The sequence below is a fragment of the Doryrhamphus excisus genome, chromosome 14 (genome assembly GCF_030265055.1).
Source record: "Doryrhamphus excisus isolate RoL2022-K1 chromosome 14, RoL_Dexc_1.0, whole genome shotgun sequence".
NCBI lineage: Eukaryota > Metazoa > Chordata > Actinopteri > Syngnathiformes > Syngnathidae > Doryrhamphus > Doryrhamphus excisus.
The window spans coordinates 6883032-6904177 of record NC_080479.1 but is presented as its reverse complement, the minus strand read 5'-3'; the positions used below and the strand labels follow the sequence as shown (position 1 = coordinate 6904177).

The 21146-nt window shown below is 44.1% G+C and overlaps 1 protein-coding gene across 2 annotated transcripts in view; it reads right to left on the bottom strand.

The window, feature by feature from the left end:
- Positions 1–21146, bottom strand: part of csmd3b (CUB and Sushi multiple domains 3b) — a 240614-nt gene that overhangs the window by 82055 nt on the left and 137413 nt on the right. For both annotated transcript variants that reach the window (XM_058047094.1, XM_058047093.1), the window contains exons 7-9: positions 16296–16373; positions 10289–10376; positions 9026–9150 (exon numbers count right to left, since the gene is read on the bottom strand). In XM_058047094.1, the coding sequence (XP_057903077.1) occupies positions 9026–9150; positions 10289–10376; positions 16296–16373 (291 nt within the window). The remainder of the gene's footprint in view (positions 1–9025; positions 9151–10288; positions 10377–16295; positions 16374–21146) is intronic.

The window sequence follows — 21146 nt, the reverse complement described above, 5'->3', positions numbered from 1 at the left end:
GGGCACAGTGTTGCCATAGAGACCGCATGGAGAGAATTATCACCCTGTACAACTTTGTCCATCTAATAGGCTCTTTCTGCTATTTGTACACAAGCTGACTGAGCCTGTTCCTCATAAAACGTGTAGGATTACTGCAGCTTTGTATTCATTACACCCATATTATAGGATTTGTCGCTAGTTTTAAATAAGTCTCACAGGTCCCACAAGAGTGTATTGGAAGTTTACTGGCTGAAATCTAGCCTGGGTGCTGGAATTTACACATTTTAAATGTGCTTTTAGTCAACACGCCATTTTGTGCGACTGTGGCTTGAATGCTAACGAGCTACGTTTGCCCACCACCCCAAGAAAAGCTACCTCACATACACACTCTAAGTCTACACTTGTCCACCGTAATAGATACATAGATCACACATCAGTGGAGGACAAAAATATTACCAACGCTAGCATAGGTATGCGAGCTGCAGTGCTAACATTACACATTATCTAATGGCAGCATCATGCTAGGTTAGCCTGTTCGCTAAAAAAAATAATGCTCAGACTTACAGCTCCCAAGTCGGTAGCTGACATTTGTGTGACGTGTATCGAAGCCTGGTTTATTGTTCAATACGTCGCAAAAAACATAAAAGTTCCCAAAAGACATCACGTGACACGTGGGGTCTTCAACCCCAATCATGACGTCAAACTCGCAAAGCTAGCATGGCACAGTGCTAACATTACAGTCACATTTTACCAGCATCATGCTAGCTTAGCATATTCACTGAAGAAAAACAAAATGATCAAACTTACAGCTCCGACATCTGTAGCTGATTGACGTCTCCAGGTTTTATTTAAGATATGTGGTGAAGCCACAAAAAAAATAAGTCGCCACTAAAAAGTCACTCTAACACAATAACAATGTTGTTCACAATTTAAAATCCCCAGCAGGGACAGGCAGAAGATTCCCGACTGTCGCCATTTCAAGTTCCACATGGTCTCGGCAAGGGGATCGGCCTTGGAGGTTAGAGGGTCACCCCTCCCCGCCTTAGCCCCCGAGGGATGCGCTTTGTATTCAGCTGCAACACAGCAACACCAAGGACACGTGCTAGCGCTTTCTTTTCAGGAAACGTTCAAGGACAGACTCACACCAGCTGGAAAATATTTACTAAAAAATGAATAATAATAGGCGGCACGGGATTCGAATGGTTAGCGCGTAGGCCTCACAGCTAGGCGATCAGGGTTCAATTCCACCCTCGGCCGTCTCTGTGTGGAGTTTGCATGTTCTCCCCGTCCATGCGTGGGTTTTCTCCGGGTACTCCGGTTTCCTCCCACATTCCAAAAACATGCTAGGTTAATTGGCCACTCCAAATTGTCCATAGGTATGAATGTGAGTGTGAATGGTTGTTTGTCTATATGTGCCCTGTGATTGGCTGGCCACCAGTCCAGGGTGTACCCCGCCTCTCGCCCAAAGACAGCTGGGATAGGCTCCAGCACCCCCCGCGACCCCTGTGAGGAAAACCGGTAGAAAATGCATGAATGAATGAATAATAATAATTATAATATATTATAATAATAATGGTTGAGGAAAAGTCATCATCCACGATCCTTATGTGAGACATTTGTGTTGATGTCTCACATAAGGATCGTGGATGACTGGCAGTGTCCTTTAATGGAAGCACTTGATCAAGCCGCATTTATTAGTTGATGGAATTACAGTTAGAGGACATTTTTTAGTTATTTCTAAAGCCCTTATTCAGAGTTTTAATCACTTTGCATCTCATATTAAATAAGTTTTCAACTGCTCAGCTTGTTGACGAACGATGGATAGTTCAGGCGGTCACGCAGACGTTTGAGAGGCGCTCTGAAAGGCTGCTATAGAAAGTTGAGTCGTGGCGTATTGACAAGCAAAAACAAGCCACATCTTCAGTTCGATTTTTGAAGGGAGCGCCACTCGTTGATTCAACCACAGTTAAACAGGACTCGAAACGACAGCAGTGATGTGCCAGAACTTTCTCCTAATTTCTCCTAGTTTAGACCTCCCTCCATCTACGGCAGGGGTCTCAAACTCAATTTGCCTTGGGGCCACTGGAGCTAGGGTCTGGGTGAGACTGGGCCACATCAGGTTTTAAAAAAAAACAACAAAAAAACTGCATTTATTAAAAACAGAAAACATATACAAACTTTTTCAGTGCTTTGGTTCCGATTTTCTACAATAAAAGTGCTGATAAAACATTCCACTGTTCTCAAATATCTTCATTTTTATTTTTCTGCACAAAATAAGATGAAAAATAAACAAATAAAGAATAAAGAAAATCAATCAATCAGTAATAAATAAATATAATAATAATAAAACAGCAAATAATAAAAACCACATAGAAACCACATATAGTTGGTGGGTAGACAAATGATTTTTTTCAGATTAAAATGAACAAAGCATTATTAGAGCCCTGTAGACATGACAAAACACGACTATAGTCACATTTATACTCTTTTTATTTACAACATATTGCGCAACTGCAGGGTCTTGAGACACATGCTAACTCGCAAACTAGAGAGCTAGCGACCTAAACGGTAGCCTCCAAGTTATTTCCTTTAAACTTAAAAAAGCCCAAAACTTACCACTTCCACACGGATAGGGAGGATAACTATTAACAGTTATTTAACCTTTAACATGACCATTAATCAAACGTAATAATTTTTTGTGGGTACATGATACCATACAGCATCCATATCAAACTTGCGCGGGCTGCACTAACATTAAACTTTCATATCAATGCGGGGGCCTCAAACTAGTGTCCGGCCCGCAGGCCGCGTGTTTGAGACCCCTGATCTACGGGAAGCAAGGCTTTTTGGCCGATGTAAGGGACACACTTAAAACGAGTTGACCTCTTCTTTAGTGCTATTGGAATTGACAGAAAAATTCACTCAGTACAATTCTCCACTTGCGGGGGTCCCAAAACCCCCATAACAAACAAAAATGTCCCTTGTTTATGTTTTTGTGTCCAAGTCAGATTAAACTTTGCATCTCCACCTAAAGAAGCTTTTTTGTTGCTGGGCTTGTTGATGAATGAGAAAAAGTTTGAACAAAGTTAAAGCGGTCACTCCGATTGGAGAAATTTGAGGGTGGTGCTCCCAAGCGGGTACTTTTAACAGGCTGCCAATACAAGGAAAGATTGACCAATGGACTCGCAGGATGATTGATGACATCATTAAGCTGGCGAGGCGTCCCAATTGGTCGAGTGTAAAAAAAAAAGAAAAAAAAAAGGGAAGAGTAATTTTCTTTTATACAGCACCAACACTATGAATATGTGCACAGTGAGATGCTTTATTCAAAAGCTGGAGTTTGAAGGAGATTGACTTAACACCCCTGATGTCCTCATCTCGCTCTCGCTAACACAGATTTGGTCGGCTGGATTTGGCCATCTGTCCATTTATCAACATGCCACATGGGCGCCGTCCATGTTTGTGTGACCGTCAGTCTGTCTCCCTCGTCTGAAAGCATTCACAGAGTGGACGCTTTCACACATTTCTGTTGTTCCCTATCATTTATATGGCACATCAATGGCGCCCCCTATGTGTGGTGGTGAAACTGCTTTGGAAGACTAAAGGATACTAAAGGAAATAAGGATATCATTACAAGAAGGGTCAATGGGTGGCGGCCATGTTTTCAAATTTGACACACATTTGCTTGTCAGCTCACTGAAGGTATGGACCAAATTTTGTGGCAAATCTGATCAGCACCCACTGCACTAAAGTTACAGTGGGTGTAAAAGTGCAGCCTGGGAGCCATTTGCGGACCAAAGCTGTTTATTTTGGCACATTATACACACAACAAAATGGGGGAGGGGGAACGGCAAAAATGCAAAAAAACAGCAGTAATTTTGCGGGAATAAAGTCACAATATTGCGAGGAAAAAAAGTAGAATAATTAAAAATTAATAAAGTTATTGTAAATAAAGTATTATGTGCAACAAAAAATTAATATGGCCGAGTGGTTGGACATTCCGGAGATCAGGAAGACTTGGGTTGGAGCCTATCCCTGTCAGCTGGAATAGGCTCCAGCAGACGAGAGGCGGGGTCCACCCTGGACTGGTGGCCAGCCAATCACAGGGCACATATAGACAACCATTCCCACCCACATTCATACCTATGGACAATTTGGAGTCGTAAAGTCTAGCTACTATAGGAATACAGTCATGATATTACAAGAAAACTATGTAAATGTCAAAAAAATACACAAAAATCAACAAATGGTAAGAAAAGCCAAAAAAGTGTCAATTAGGAGCAAAAGTTGATTGTGATAACGCACCTTATTCCTAGCTATCAGTGTGCTACAGTTCATGAGTAAGAGAGTAGTAAAGTAGTAGTAAAGGATATAGAATAAACATAGTCGTCACTAAAGGCTGGTGGAAACATTATCATAGCACCGTCTCCCTTGGTTTCGGATGGCTCCACAACAATCAACCTTATTATCCAACTCATTATTAGAGACATTACACTTCCTGATTCTGCCCGATTGCCAATTTAGGATCGTTAATGTCTCTTTAGGGATCATCATCATCATCACAAAGGATGATATAATGAGCGATTAAATGCTGTCGTTAAATCTCGGCTGTGATGACTGGATCGGTGTTGCCCTCGAACGAACCCACCAGTGATGACAACGAGATGTGAAAAGTTTTATTAAAAAAAAAAAAAGGTTGAGGTTGAAAGGTTTAAGCTGTGCTATGGAAAACAGAGCGTATGGATTGCATTACTTGGCTGCAAACAGCAGAGGCGCTGTTGGGTGCGTCTTAAGCAGTTTGCCACCTAAAAGATGTTAGCATACCTGGCAAGCCTCCTGCTTTCACCAGGAAACTACCACAGTTTGCCTTTCTTTCCTGGCGCACAACTTCAGGTAACATGGGTGTAATAGAGCCGCGGTAAGCAGTCGGGTCTTTACGCCGGCAAAAATATATTAATTGATAAATCCTGCTGTTTTGTTATTATTATCTTGTTTATTTTCTTATTCATTATGTTATTTAGAATTGTTGTCCATGCTCTATGAAACTATAGCAACACTAAAATGAACAAGGAATCCTACTTCAGGTCTGGAACCCTGAACCAATTCACCACGGTCAATGAAGGACCAACGACTATCAATGACTCTTTGATGTCGAGAGGGACCAATGACTATCAATGACTATTTGATGTCAATGAGGGACCAATAACTATCAATGACTATTTGATGTCAAGAGGGACCATCAATGACTATCAATGACTATTTGATGACAATGAGGGACCAATGACTATCTGATGTCAATGAGGGACCAATGACTATCAATGACTATCTGCTGTCAATGAGGGACCAACGACTATCAATGACTATTTGATGTCAATGACGGACCAATGACTATCTGATGTCAATGAGGGACCAACGACTATCAACGACTATTTGATGTCAATGACGGACCAATGACTATCTGATGTCAATGAGGGACCAATGACTATCAGTGACTATTTGATATCAATGAGGGACCAATGACTATCAATCAATAACTATTTGATGTCAATGAGGGACCAATGACTATCAATAACTATTTGATGTCAATGACGGACCAATGACTATTAATTACTATCAATGACTATTTGATGTCAATGCGGGACCGATGACTATCAATAACTATTTGATATCAATGAGGGACCAATGACTATCAATAACTATTTGATGTCAATGAGGGACCAACGACTATCAATGACTATTTGATGACAATGAGGGACCAATGAATATTTGATGTCAATGAGGGACCAATGACTATCAATGACTATTTGATGTCAATGAGGGACCAATGACTATCAATGACTATCTGATGGTTATTTTCGAAGCAGTTGTGTCAAACACGGGTCCAAGTGCTCAGTGAGCTCAGTGACCAAGCCATCATGTGCTTGTCCACCGTAGGAACAACAACACTGTTGGTAACGTGATTAAGTAAGAACAGCACGGACACAGGAAATCTCCTTTATCCAACACCTGTTTGTAAATAAATCCCATATCTCAGAGCACGCCGGGGTGACGTGAAGGACAGCGTAACGCCGTTCCATATCTACTTTGACAAGAACAAGGCTGAGACTTTATTTGAACCGGAGGCGACGCCAGGATCATTTCCACAGCAAATGCAAACATTGCAAACAAAGCCCCAGAGCTTGAAATGGGATGTTTTGGTGGCAATGGCTTACTTTAAGGAGCATAGTGTGGAATATTGAGAGCGCTACGCTTGTCACAAAGTAGAACCCTCCCCCTTGGGGTGGAAAGAATTTAATATCCAGTACAGTATTGCTGATACGCCCCGCAAGCAAGCACACTTGTCCAATCAAGGAGTGGAGAGATTACACGGCGATGGGGAACATCAAGAAGCTTTGAAACTACCTTTGCTCCTATTGTACTGCTAAGGTACCTCATTCCTTTTGGCAATTTCTAGCCCAGACCAGCTTAAGTTGGTGCAAACACGACATCGCCATCTGCAAAAAATACTAAATTACCTGGGGAATTGTGGGCGGATTACGCTGTCAGCGCGAGCAGGTAGAGCCGTGGTGGGCTTGGCTGAATGTAAATGTCACATCAGCTCTTCTTACTTGTCACACGAGTAACAGGGATTTTACTTCAAGTCATAGAAGCGCTAGAAGACCACTTTTTCCTCTTTCTTACATGTAGCTCATATTTGACCTTATATTTAACACTAGTGGCAAATGCATACATATTTAAGGTTTTTTTTCTCTCACTTAAATGCATTTGTTTGTGTCAGGAGCGTTTCTACTCATGAACCGCTGCACACAAAAGTTTTGACAAATTTGTCAAAACATGGAGCCTTACTGTGCTACAACCGTGCTATTATTTTTCTGACAAATATGGTGGAGCTGTTTTGAAACCCTGTAAGTCGGCTTGTTTAGAAATTTCTCATGCAGCTTCACACGTCAGTCACAATTGCTCGGTGTTACTTTCCCGTTGTGGTTCTTTGTCCCCGTTGTGTCCTCGTTGTGGCTGAAGACCACAGATGCGACGCCAGACTCATCCGCGCAGGTAAACAGCGTGGAGCAACTGACCATAGCTACGTTCCTCATCAGCGAAGTCCAACCAGAACTGGAAGTGCGGTCCTCTAAGGAATGTTGACGAATCATGTCAGGGATCCTTTAATGCTACGTTCACACCGACGCCGAATGTCGCGCTTTGAATCGGCGACGAATTCGGCGTCATTTTTCAAAAAATCTCACGATCTCCTCAGATATGTTTATGCTCTGATAAGCTCTGATACGCTCTGATACGAAATTCGTTCCCGCTTTAGGCGACAAATTATTTCCCGAATCGCTACGGCTACTCACGCTTTGATGCCAATTGATCAGGATTTGTTACGCTTTAAATCACGCTTTGATACGCTTTAATACTCATTGATAAGCTTTGGTGCGCTTATCACGCTTTAAATAACGCTCTGATACGATTATCAAGCTCTTTTGTGCATTTGTTAAGCTCTGTTACGCAATGGAAAATTTCGAGATCCCGACTGCATCCCGCCTCTGATCCAGAGCATATATAAAGATGCAGCAGATCCATTGATCCTTTGAACCAAGCTCTGTTAAGCTTTCCTACGCTTTGAGCAAAACTTTGATAAGCTTTGTGACGCTTTGATAAGCTTTAATACGCTGTCCCCGCTTTACGCAATTTGTGACAGATCGCCTCAAATTTTTAAACAGTTTAAAAAATTTTGGCGCTCTTGCCAAATGTCCCGAATTGCTCAAACCTTTCTTACGCTGTATTACGGTCTTTACGCTTTCATTAAGCTTTGTTACGCTTTGCCGCCGCTTTGCTCGCCGATTTAATTCGCCATCGATTCGGCGTCGGTGTGAACGTAGCATAAGTTCCACGTTCCAGACAAGTGCGGCGACTGCTACGATACGCAGGATATATACTGTACGCTCATTCTTGGCTCTGTATCGATCGTCCTCGTCGATGCCGCAGTCCAGCACTGTCACCAAATACAAAGCTCATAAATTGTGTGATCATTGACTGCTTCTCCGATAGCAAGTCGGTCCCAAGAACCAGGAAGAAAAGCTAAGGATGAGAAATCGCTTTTAGGTATTTTGCATTTCATCTTTTTTCCCCGATTTCAACCTCAAAGTTAAACAAGAATTTACCAACGTACATTGACTGCTTCATCCAAAGTTACATTTCCTATTTGCATGGCTGATTGATTATTCGCTTATTGATTAGTTGACTGACCAACTAATCCCTTTCGTGGTCGCACACGGGGATGCACACACACACACCATGAATTTGGCGGCGTATCATCAAGAGTGTCTCTGCAGTCCAGCAAAGGCGAAGCCCTCCTGAAGAGAGCGAGAGACGTTGACAAACGACTTTGGCATTTAACGTGACGGACGCCCTCCGTCTTTGTCTGGCCCCGCTATCAGTATGCAAGTTTGAGTAGGGAAAGCCGCTGTGCCAAAGTGGAGCGCTTAGGCCAAGCCGAGTGTCTTGTGAAAGTTTTCTGAGGAGATGAAGAGTTGGATGTCGCTTGTGAGGAACAACACCTGAAGTAAACGTTAGCACCCCTGCCGGTTTGTTAGTAAGCCCCAAACCAGCAGCGATATTGTGTTTTTTTTTTTCCTTCTTACCCAAGGACAAAAGGCCAAGGCAACACACTGACTGCTTTGGAGAAAGTCCACATGTGGCATGGCTTCTCTGGAGTCTGGAGCTTTTGATTGCTCTTTCTCCATCTTGTCACAGTCCAATGGAACCTGAGGATGTCATCGCTCAGAAAGTGCGGGTGAACGCCGGGCTAAAAAATGTGACTTCATATCGTACAGTATATCAAAACAATCTCTGATGTCGCCGGCCGGTCTGATGTCACTCCTGCCCCAAATGAATCCATCCAAATACTCTGATTGATAGTAATGTGTAGTAATGCATATACTTGCATATTCTCTGTTACACAACAAATCAGCTGCAGCACTGCAGTACTCGTAGACGCTTGCCAAACAAGACGGAAAAATAAAAACAACAATATATTTGTCCTTACCTTTGCAGACCGGCCTGTGGTCGCTCCAGGCTGCGAATACTTCAGCTACCCTCTGGCAGCTGATGCTTTTGCTGCCCTGGAGGACGTAGTCTTCATCACAGCTGAACTGGACCACGCTGCCAATGCTGCACAACAGAAAGAGAGAAGGTTTGCTCCCGCCGTGCAAACGCAGGCATGCATAATAGATGGTAGATGCTAGTCAATCTGTGGCCATGTCCACACACACGAGAATTCCGACAAAAGAATTCAATTAGGGTCTACCATAATTATCGCACTGATTTTCGTTCTGCCTTTCACTCTGTTCGTGTTCACTCCTTCGGTGGTCTTCTACGACCATCTTACCAGGACGAAATACACACATTGAGTTTGGATCGCAGCTCGGCCATCTCTGTGTGGAGTTTGCATGTTCTCCCCGTGCATGCGTGGGTTTTCTCCGGGTACTCCGGTTTCCTCCCACATTCCAAAAACATGCTAGGTTAATTAGCCACTCCAAATTGTCCATAGGTATGAATGTGAGTGTGAATGGTTGTTTGTCTATATGTGCCCTGTGATTGGCTGGCCACCAGTCCAGGGTGTACCCCGCCTCTCGCCCAAAGACAGCTGGGATAGGCTCCAGCATCCCCCCACCCTAGTGAGGATAAGGGGCATAGAAAATGGATGGATGGATTTTTTGGTTATTTTTAATTGCTTATTTTTTATAGTTAGAGCATATAAAACCTGTTTACGACCTTCTAATTATGGGCTTAACATTATTAACGCCCCTCTAGTCACATTCACACTCCTAGTAGCCAATATAGTAGACATAATAAGAGAAAATAAGCCCTTTAAGACATAAATAAATCTGTTTGTGTGGCGGTGCGGTAAATGTGTTCCATACAGAGGACAAGAAGTGAAATCAGGGGTTAAGGAGTCCAGAGTTGAGTCTAAGTCTCAGGGTTATGGCTGAAGCAGTAGCCCGTATTATGATGATGATGATGATGATAATGATAATGATTATGATTATGTTATTATTGGTGTGCCTGTGAATTTCTGCACACTCAAATTTCAAGTTAAATTTTCGCAATTCTAACACATGGATACTAAGACCAATATACTTGGATACTGTGTCAGTCAGTACTTCTTTACAGAGTACTGAGAACACTACCAGTGACCTTGAAGTATAGTAACAGTCACAGCAAAGCAATTCCCAGATAATTATGTTTTTTCAAAAATCAATAGCTTTGTTTGAGTGGACTGTGTGAGCAATGCTAGCTAAGGCCGTACCTGAAGTCGTTGCCGTGGCGTTTACCATTCTCCGGCTCTCCCGGGTCCGGGCAGGAGTTTGAGGCCTGTCTCACGCCGCCTTCGTTTACTACAAGGACAAGACGTGGACAGGCACGGACAGGGACAAAGTCAAGAGGGGGCGAGCTTCAAATACAGGAAGGATTGTTTTCCGATGTTTGAGTGTTCATGCACAGCCATGCTGGTGAGAAGGCATGCAAGCAAACAAGCTTTACGTGGGAAAAAAAAAAACAAAAAAACATTCAGCAAGACCTTCAAGTTTTGCAAGAAAAACATTTATCGCAGGGACAAAAAAAGACGACACCAGATAGGATATCAGTTCTTTAAAAACAACACAGCGTCTTTTGACAGCCACCTCAAAGGGAAAAGGAGCGCTTTAACAGTGACAACACAACAAACGCACATCCGACACCACGCACGCCACCTGCGTCGCCCTCTGACGCCGCTAACGTTTTTTTTCTCCCCTTAACGTCTTTGCCTTGTCTCGTTTGCGTCATTGTCTCGGCCTGCCTTCACTGCTGCTAACCATGCAGCTACAAGACGGAGTTTGCGTTCTTTGCTTTCATTAGCGTTTGTAGAAGTCGCTGATGGCTTTGTTTGACGGATTTTGAAGGAAGTGGTTCTGGAGGCCCCCAGCGTGACTTTAAACACGTTTAGAGCATTTCTCCAACAAGGAGGTGCGTTCACGCTGGTCACAGGTCTGGTTACGAGGGTCTGCTTCGTTTGTTTGCGTTTTTCTTCAAGCGTATACGATCACCAATCTGGTCTGAAACAAACAAGCAGGCCGCTTGAGAGTAGAATCCCGATTCAAACGGTAGGAAGCGAAGCGGCGCCCGATCGCAGTGCAACGACATGCATGTTGTTCTGACTCGAACACAACACTGTTGGCAGTCTAGCAGTCCAACAATAATCAGTATCTGCCCATATCTGTACATATGCAGGTATGCAGGAGCCTATCCCACCCGGCCTGGTATAGTCAATGGCAGGGCACATATGAGCATTCACACTCATATTCATCCCTATATACCTACCAACCTACCAACTTCACCTCCAATCAGCCCAACAGGCTTTTATTCACATTTCCTCCACTCGCTCTCGCTCTGGTTTTTAGAAGTTTGAAGAAAAAAGTTGGGAGAAAAACGTCTGCTAGCTTTGCTTTGACGAACCTCGAGTGAAGTCGCTCCCGAGGCTTCCGACGCTACCTTCAGAACAATCAGGATTCCGCGGTGGTGTAACCATGACTTATTCATCAATGATTGCAGCGAATTTAGCGCCTCATTAGGTATGAAGCACTGGCGTTTTTAACGCTATCACACTGAGATTAAGTTATTTGTATAATCCCAAAGTTCCCAGCAGTGGGTGCAAAATTAGGGCAGCATCTTCTACCTCCTAATATTTGCAGAACGTTCCTGAAGGGAGAACGCGTGTCAGCGTACTACTGCAAAGACAACAACACGCCATGGGGTACGTCCTTATTCACGCCGCTTGAAAACACGCTGTGTACTTTAAGCTTTCATTCCCGCCTTTTGATGCCGAGAACAATATTCTCCACACGGACTACTTTTGTTGAATTATTAAAGCTGTTGTGTTGACTTTTTTTCTTTGCAGGGAAGCTGTACCTGTTGCTGTTGACACCATTTGTGATATGCTGGCGTACATGTAACATCCTCAAACTTTTACCATCGTTGAATTACAGATAGGAAGTAAGTAAGACGTGATTGGCGGCCATGTTTTTTGATCAATCTTGCTCATATTTCACAAACACACACACACATACTTGTCGTATTCGACCAACCGCATTAAAGTTACAGTTATAGAACTTTGAAGTCAATCTCACTGATGGGTGTCAAACTTTTTAATAATGGTGCCGCCGTGCGGTAGAGGCTGTAGCTCGTCAAAGCGGATATGCGGTCACATGGGTGTATCGTTCACACCCCCCACTAATAACTGGCCGTATTCTATCACCAATGAAAGACCATGATAGAGTGAAGCTGGGAAATTCAAAGCGTAAAGTGGCGAGGGATTCCTGTACGGAGCGCAGGTGCGCCTAACGTTGTGGACGAAGAACAGACGTTTGACAGCAGATGTGCAGCGAGTCCACGTTAATCAGTGTGCTTGTCATTGGTTCAGATGTTAATCTTCCTCTTTTCTGACTGGTTTGGCAAGCCAACCGAGCACAAAACACAATCATACACGCGTGTCCGTCTCCTATTCCTTCATCCGCCATATCTGGTTGGGACGTCTTTGTTGTTTGCGGCCCCTCTGCTGCGCCTTTAAATAGTCCAGATGGTCAAATTAGCCGCTCCAGCAAAGCAACAAACTATCCGGTCCAAACAATACGCGTACGCACAAGCCAGCAGCCGCCACCTGCTACTGTATATACAACACACCGACACGCCGGCGAGCTTGTCCACGCCGTGGGCGTGGCCGGGAGCTAATAGGAATCAATGGACGCTATGAATGAACTCGACAAGTCGAAACAAATAGTCTTGGCTCTTCATTGGAATGCTGATGATAAAAATGTCAAGAAAAGTAGTTATGATATGAAGCACGTACGAGGAAACTTAGCGGGCTCGTTGCCATGGCGACGCGCGCCACAGCTGATTGGAATGTCATCGGCCTGGCAGGTAATTAGTCAAATGGGAGCTGAAAACCTCAAGCATTTCAAAAAGGGTCTCAAAATGGACACACAGGACAGCCCTGCCTGACAGAAAAACTGCTAATCTAAAAATTCCTAGTTTTCATACTGTAAACCACAGCTCTCTAAACTTTTACCATTTTTTGTAAAAAGTCTAAAGTAAATAATATTCATGCATATGTTTTAAGATAAAAGCTTCTCCGTCACTCAAATACAAATATAAGGCATCGAAAGAGGTTGACGTATTATTCTCCACTTGTCACTAGGTGTCACTGAGACGCCAAGCACCGGACTCGAACAACAGGCTCTTATTTTATTATTTATCCTTGCTAAAAACCCAGGCTACCGCTGTGGCTGTAATCCATGCCTAGCTAAAACTCAACGCTGAACCCCTGACACCACTTCCTGTTCGCCGGTCACTCTGCTCCCCTAGGGAAGGCTTTTACAGCAACACACACACACAAGCAGGAGTCTTATTTACATCTATTATATCTACTACGTAAGAGTGTAAAGGTGCTATAGGGGTGTTATCCCATGTCTAGAGGGCTCTAATAATGTTACAAAACGTATTGAAAATAATTATTTGATTTCCTTGAATAAGGAATCCTACTTTGTGGGGTCTGGAACCAGAGAACCCCCATAAAGGTGGGATTGCTGTATAACGTATGTATAATATTATGTATAAGTTATTTCATTATAGCACTATGAAGCTGAGCGCTGTGATTTCCCCCCACTGGTTTGACAGGTGGTCGGAATCCAATTAAGAGAAAGAAAACACGGGTGCACGTGGTGCATGCATGTATTCATGCGTGTGGAAAGTGTCCTTGGAAGTGTGCACGCTTCCAGAGTGCATGTCTGACCGTGGGAGCTAAAATGTGCAAATTGCGTGGCCGGATATCAGCGCTGTATGGAATACCCAGGCCGTGGGAGTGCAAGCGCTTCTTCGGAGGAGCGGAAAAAGAAATAGTGTGTGAAATTGCCGCTAAAATATGTGCAATTAAAGTGGCCGCTGACGGCTTGAATGAGTGAAAGCTCGCTAACACACAAAAAGAAAAAAGATAGCGCCCCTTTCCTCTTAGCCGCCTTTTAAGCATCCGAGTGGCTTTTTACCCAATGAAACCATATCAGCGCCATTTTCACTTTAGCCACGACGGTCAAATGGTTTGTGAACCATTAGCGCCCCGCGACGTGACCATTGTGGCCCGTGAATAATTCCACCAGGGGTTTCATTAAAGCCAGAAGCCAGCTTAGAGCAGAAGGCAAAGCTTTAAAGCTCCAGCAGCTTAGCGTTGCCACCTGAACTTGCCAAAATCGTCTTTTCTAAGAATTGTGTATTGTTTCCATTACAAATCCTACTAAAGTATGCTAAAGTAAAGACAGTGTCTGCTATAGTAGAATATATTAGTACATGGTTTGTTTTCAGAACTATCACAACCCGAGGCCAAAACATGAAAAAAGAACAGTAGTTAAAACTAGAAAATTCCCGTGGAAATTTTGATGGACTTGCCACCTGTGCTGTGAACCTCGGGCCCGGTGTGCCAACGGCTACCGCGCTAGCACCTAGCAAGAACGCCTCAAGTGCCGAAAAGGTTGATGCAGTCCCATAGTGTCCCCACATCATGCCATGTGTCTGTTTGCCTTTAGACATGAGTAAATTGGCTTAAATGCTAACTTGCTAACGGCTGCCATGCTGGCACCTAGCAAGACAGCCTCAGGTCCCGAACAGTTTGGGGCAGTCCCATAGTGTCCCCACATCATGCCACGTGTGTATTTGCCTTTAGACATGAGTAAATGAGCTAAAATGCTAACATGCTAACAGTCATCATGCTAGCACCTAGCAAGACAGCCTCAAGTCCCAAAAGTGTCCAGGCAGTCCGATAGTGTCTCCACATCATACATGTGTGTATTTGCCTTTAGACATGAGTAAATTAGCTAAAATTTTAAAATGCTAACAGTCATCATGCTAGCACCTAGCAAGACAGCCTCAAGTTTAGAAAGTGCCAAGGTTGTCGTATAACCTCCCTACAGCATGCCATGTGTGTATTTGCCTTTAGACATGAGTAAATTAGCTAAAATGCGAGCATGCTAACAGTCGTAATGCTAGCACCTAGCAAGAGAACCTCAACTTTAGCTTTGCAGCTGTCTATGGGGCTTGTATGCTGGGCAGGTCCATAACTACCAAGTGGATTTTTTGTGTTAAATATCAAAGCCATTTATTCATCCTATATACACTGAATTCAATTTATTTGTTATTTCAAATACTTGGCGCACAGCGGCATGGACAACCAAAGCAAAAAGCCAGCAAAAGCACTGATGGAGCTCATCACAGCAAGCAATGACAACATGCCAAAAATACACAATATGTCAGACAAACAAAAATACATTGAAAGGCCCCTTATTATGCTCATTTTATTATCAAATCACTCTGACAAAAGTGTTTTGTCCAAACATGTTGGAATTTAGGCAGTTTAAAGTGCTTTTGGTAAGTACTAGTGGGTGTGTTGGTAGCCTTAATGCTAATGAGACGTGTTTATCTCTGATAGTTTGTGTCTCTAAGAAGCTTCATTATGATTGTCAGCGCTTTTTGCATCCTAAAATAGATGACATGCAACAAGGTAACATTAAGAAGGAGGACGCAAATGTTAGCAACACTAGCATAGCTGCTATGTGGCGCCACAGTGCTGAGATATTTCTACAGAAACATCATGCTAGGTTAGCCTACTGGTGAAGAAAATGAAAATGATCAAAATTCCAGCTCCCATGGAGCTCCCATGGAGCATAAAGGTGACTATAGGGGTGTTATTTCATGTCTACAGGGCTCTATTGTATGTAGGAAGTCATAACCACGCTTTCTATGCTCCATTAACTAACATTGAGTCCTACATTGAGGAAATTCATTCAACACGGTCGGGTCTGGGACCAATTACCCACGATAAAGATGCGAGCGTACTTTAAGATCTTCATGAGGAATTAAACATTTTCTTCATGATGTCATGAAAAGCCGCAACGTGAAAACCGAGCGTTTGAGTTCCTCTTGTCCCCAAAGGGAGCAAAGAAGCGACAGAGACGCTAGCTTTTCACGTTGGGTGCACATAAACAAGCTCTACGGACATGTCGCCATTAGAAAGCCTTTAAAAAGTCCTTTTTGCATAACAGGGGACCTTTGACATGATAAAATGGTTTTGCAAGGGGGGGTTGCATGTTGTCCACATAAATTGGATGGGTGGAACAAAGGCAGTGAAAAGAGACATTTTTAAGAGACAAAAGCAGGCAAATGAAAGCCAAAGAAGAAGCAAGGCCATCATCACACGTTATTTCATTAGCCACAGTGACATGAAATCATGAACTCACAGATTGAAAACTTGCTGCTGGAGTCTTTGCCAGGGAACAATTTAACGCCCCGCGACTTAAAATCTACCGATCGCTTCACTGCAGAGGAGAACAAAACAGAGAGAAGAAGAAATAAATCACAACAGGCTGGATAAAAGGGCGAGAATCCTACTAAACAAGAATAAGAATGGAATGGAAAAGGTGTGTGTGTGTGTGGGGGGGGGGGCGATGGGGTTCTTCTGGCTGGCGACGCTAAGGGAGGGAAGAGGAAGCAACGTAAAAAAGCAGGGCAAAAACACTTTCTCATCCAAGCGAACCTGCCAAGGACACCAAGACAAAAGATGGACGTGGACGCTTCCCACTACAACCTGAGTGGAGCGACAACAAAAGCAGCCTGGATGAAGCGGTGATCTCAATCCCAGTCCTCGCCGTTAAACAAACAACGAAAGCTGATGAAACGCTGAAAAATGGGCCTCATTAACGCGGCCGACAGGCGTCACTTCAATAACGACCCGGCTAATTTATGGAGTGGCGACAAAGAGCAGATGTCTTAATGGGCTGACATTATTGCACCGCATTCAAGGAGGGCCAACATACATGTGCACTTTTGTGCTATTTCATCACACGGATCATTTTCATATGGAAAACACTCGGGGGGACATTCGGGGCCACCAGCCTGAAGGGGTCCGATCACCTGTCAATCACACCTGACACACAACCACCCACTAATCATCTCCTTTAGCATGTGCTAGGATGCTGGAGTACCCACAGAATGCAGGATACGGGATGACATGAAGGGTCCACAATAAAACTAGAAAAAGGTAAAAATGTTCTTCTAATCAATAATAACATTTAAAACAAAAGCCTTGTTTGAATTCAATGTGTTGCAAGTTTTATTTGTTAGTTTTTGAAGATAATTACTCCAAATCTAAATGCATGATGAACATACAAATTGGCTCTCTGCTAATGCTAATGCTAATGCTAATATATATACACGCTATTTAAATGGAATGATCCAACAAGCCAATGACGCATCTGACACGGTGAGACATTATTTTGACTTACGAAAAGAACGCACAAGAATAAATATGCTAGCGCCACGCATTCATCAGCAGCTGTGATTTGTATGGACCGCTAAAAGGAGCGAAGCCGCGTCTGGCCGAGTGGGTGAGTACCGCGCTATATGAGGCGCTGGTTAGCATGCGTGTTAAAAGCAGCGTGAATATGCATCAAAGCTAAGGGTCCCCGTGGTGATGCAGCGCTAGCGGCAGATGGGAGGCCAGCTGCACTCATCACCTTACTTGCTTTGGTAAAGAACTGGAGAAAAAGTCTCTGATAGGAACAGACGTGTTTCCGTATTTGCAAAGAAGCGGGTCTAATATTAGCGGAGTGCTTTTTAAGAAAAAATGGAGGTGATTTTTTTTTTCTTATTAATAGAAGCAGACACCCAGGGGCGAAAACTAGGATCTTTTTATTTTTAGCTAAACTCACATTTTAATACCATGGAGCTTTTTGTAACCAGTGGGGTGGGGGTTGGGGGGGGGGGTGTATTCCAGCAGACACACTAAGACACACTAAGACGGGGTGGGCAAACTTTTTGACTCGCGGGCCGCATTGATTTAACAAAATTGACAGGGGGGGGCCAGATTCTATAGTATTTTACAAATAACAGTCCATTTTTACAAGTAAAAGTGTCATGCAATCTGCTATATGTGCGTTATAAATTACATTTATTATTATTATTAGGTTAGCGCGCAGACCTCACAGCGAGGCGACCAGGGTTCTATTCCACCCTCGGCCATCTCTGTGTGGAGTTTGCATGTTCTCCCCGTGCATGCGTGGGTTTTCTCCGGGTACTCCGGTTTCCTCCCACATTCCAAAAACATGCTAGGTTAATTGGCCACTCCAAATTGTCCATAGGTATGAATGTGAGTGTGAATGGTTGTTTGTCTATATGTGCCCTGTGATTGGCTGGCGACTAGTCCAGGTTGTACCCCGCTTCTCGCCCATAGACAGCTGGGATAGGCTCCAGCATCCCCCGCAACCCTCGTGGGAAAAAGCGGTGGTAGAAAACGAATGAATGAATGAATTATTATTATTATTATTTTATTATTATTATTGTTATTTTTATTATTATGTGTTTGTGTCCCTTTTTTCAGAAGCATTTTGTAAACAGCTGTCTTCGGGCGAGAGGCGGGGTACACCCTGGACTGGTCTCTAGCCAATCACAGGGCACATATAGACAAACAATCATTTTGGAGCCCAGTGAGGATAAGCGGTAGAAAATGATGAATGAATGAATTTTGTAAACAACAGACCACATCAAATAACGAAATTGATAAAACAGCTACTTCCACCATCAAAAGGCTGGCTCAAGCCATGATGCCAGGTTGTATGTTGAGTTTAAATGAAATACTTTGGAAAGAACAGGCGGGCCGTATTCAAACACTTGGCGGGCCGGATGTGGCCCCCGGGCCGTAGTTTGCCCACCCCTGCACTAAGATGATGTGGGACGGTCTTGGTTCTACATTCTGGATAGGCAGACTGGGGTGGTGGCGCCCCTTTTCTGACAGAATGCGGACCAGAGGGTGTGTTCTATCTAGAGGGGGATCACACTCCTCGGGGAAAGTCTCCAGAGTTGTGGAGAGGAGGGTAAGACCATTCAGCTCCTCGGCTACTGGAAGAGCAATGTGGTTTTTGTTGTGGAACACAGGACCAGTTCTACACCCTTGCAAGGCTACTGCGGGACAGCAGGAGTGGACCCAACTGGTCCACATGTGAACTTACAAAAGCCATATGATTGTACCCCTTGCTGTGTCTGGTGCCATTTGTCCTTCTAGAATTGGAGTAGGTTCAAGCCTGATCCCTGTCAATGTTGGCCTCTGCCAAGGCAGCCCAACCAAGGAGTTTGGGGTCTAAGGATCTCGTCTCTATTTGCTGATGGTTGTGGCCTCATAAAGATGTGACCTTCATGGTTTGTTTGGAATGTTTGCAGCTTAGTATGAAGCACCTGGAATGAGACTCTGCAACTCCAAATCTCAGCTGGGAAAAGAAGGATTGCAGCCTTTAGTTTGGGAGTGGTTATGTCCTCGGTGGAGGTATTGGAGGACCCAGGGTCTCGTTCATGAGTGAGGGAAGGCTGGAGCGTGAGATCAACAGGGAGATCGGTGGATCGGTAATGCTGTCACTCTACCAGATTGTCACGATGACAAGAAACCTGAAGCGCTTCCTAACCTCACCTATGGTCATGAGGTCAAGTGGCTGAAATGAGTTTCCTCAGTGGGGGGTCTGGGTCCACCCTAAGAGATAGGCGGAGGAGCTTGGTCATCTGGGACAGGCTCAGACTAAAGCTCCGGTGAGGTGTTCTGGGCATGCCCATCGGGAGGGATTCTCATGGTGAACGTACGGCAGTCTGGAGGGATTATGTCCCGCATCTGGCCCGGAATGCCTCAATGTCCCCCAGTGGAACTGGAAGAGGTATCCAGAGACCGGGCTTCCTGAGTGAGACTGTTACCCCCAGGACCAGGATTCATTCTGTGACGCTGTTCAAATTCCCAAATAATTCCCTATTCCAAGAATAATGAGAATATGGGAAGGTATTTGTCTCACAACTACAACAATGTCAAATTCTTCAAACTCTGAGCACAAAGCGAAGAACAGGAGGTGGTCCACTTGTAGTCTGCTTATTGCCCCGCCCTTGAAAACAGCAGTCATGGGGGGGTCACATGGGGGTCTGGGGGGGGGGGGGGGGGGGGGGGGGGGGGGAGGTGTTTGACTGTGTTTACATCAGAATGGTCCTGCCACAGAGGGGATCTTTGACCGACTATAAACACATAATGAGCATCTGTTATGTTCTTTAGACATATTGTCCCCCTACAAGCATCCACTAGCGATGGGAATGTGAATACTAAGAGCCCTGCACGGATGTGGTCATGTTTAATAAATGTCTGTGCAATCAGTAGGGGGCGTCTTGGCTGTCAGAGTTGCAGCCGTCCATTTTTTGATGAGCTGTCTTGTAAGTCCGAACCAGCAATCAGCACACATTAACTCACCCGCGCATGTTCCTAGCCTCTTTTTAGTCGGCAAACAGACGAGCCAGGCGGCGGCGGTGCAACGCACGCTTCCCAAAAATAATATCCAGGGCGCTAAAGGGTTAGTTTGCAGATTTATGAGCTCATGTGAACTTCCCCTGGAGGCTTTCTTGTCTTGACTAACGAGGCAAAGCTGTGGATTTATGTCCTGAGAAATACATTCATAGCAAAGCGCACACGGTCATGCATGATGCAGACGCTTGATCATGCGTGGTGAGGACGTATTGCACTCTAGTATGTACACTCTAAGTGCACACTATGTGCACACTATGTACACTCTATGTACACTCTATGTGCACACTATGTGCACTGTATGTGCACTCTATGTGCACTCTATGTGCACTCTATGTGCACTCTATGTGCACTCTATGTACCCTCTATGTGCACTCTATGTACACACTATGTGCACACGATGTACCCTCTATGTAGACACTATGTGCACTCTATGTGCACTTTATGTGCACTTTATGTGCACTCTATGTACACACTATGTACACATTATGTGCACTCTATGTGCACTCTATGTACACACTATGTACCCTCTATGTAGACACTATGTGCACTCTATGTGCACTCTATGTACACACTATGTACACTCTATGTGCACTCTATGTACACACTATGTACACTCTATGTGCACTCTATGTACACACTGTGTGCACTCTATGCACACACTATGTGCTCTGTAAGTGCACTCAATGCACACTCTATGTGCACACTATGTGCACACTATGTACACACTATGTGCACTCTATGTGCACTCTATGTACACACTATGTAC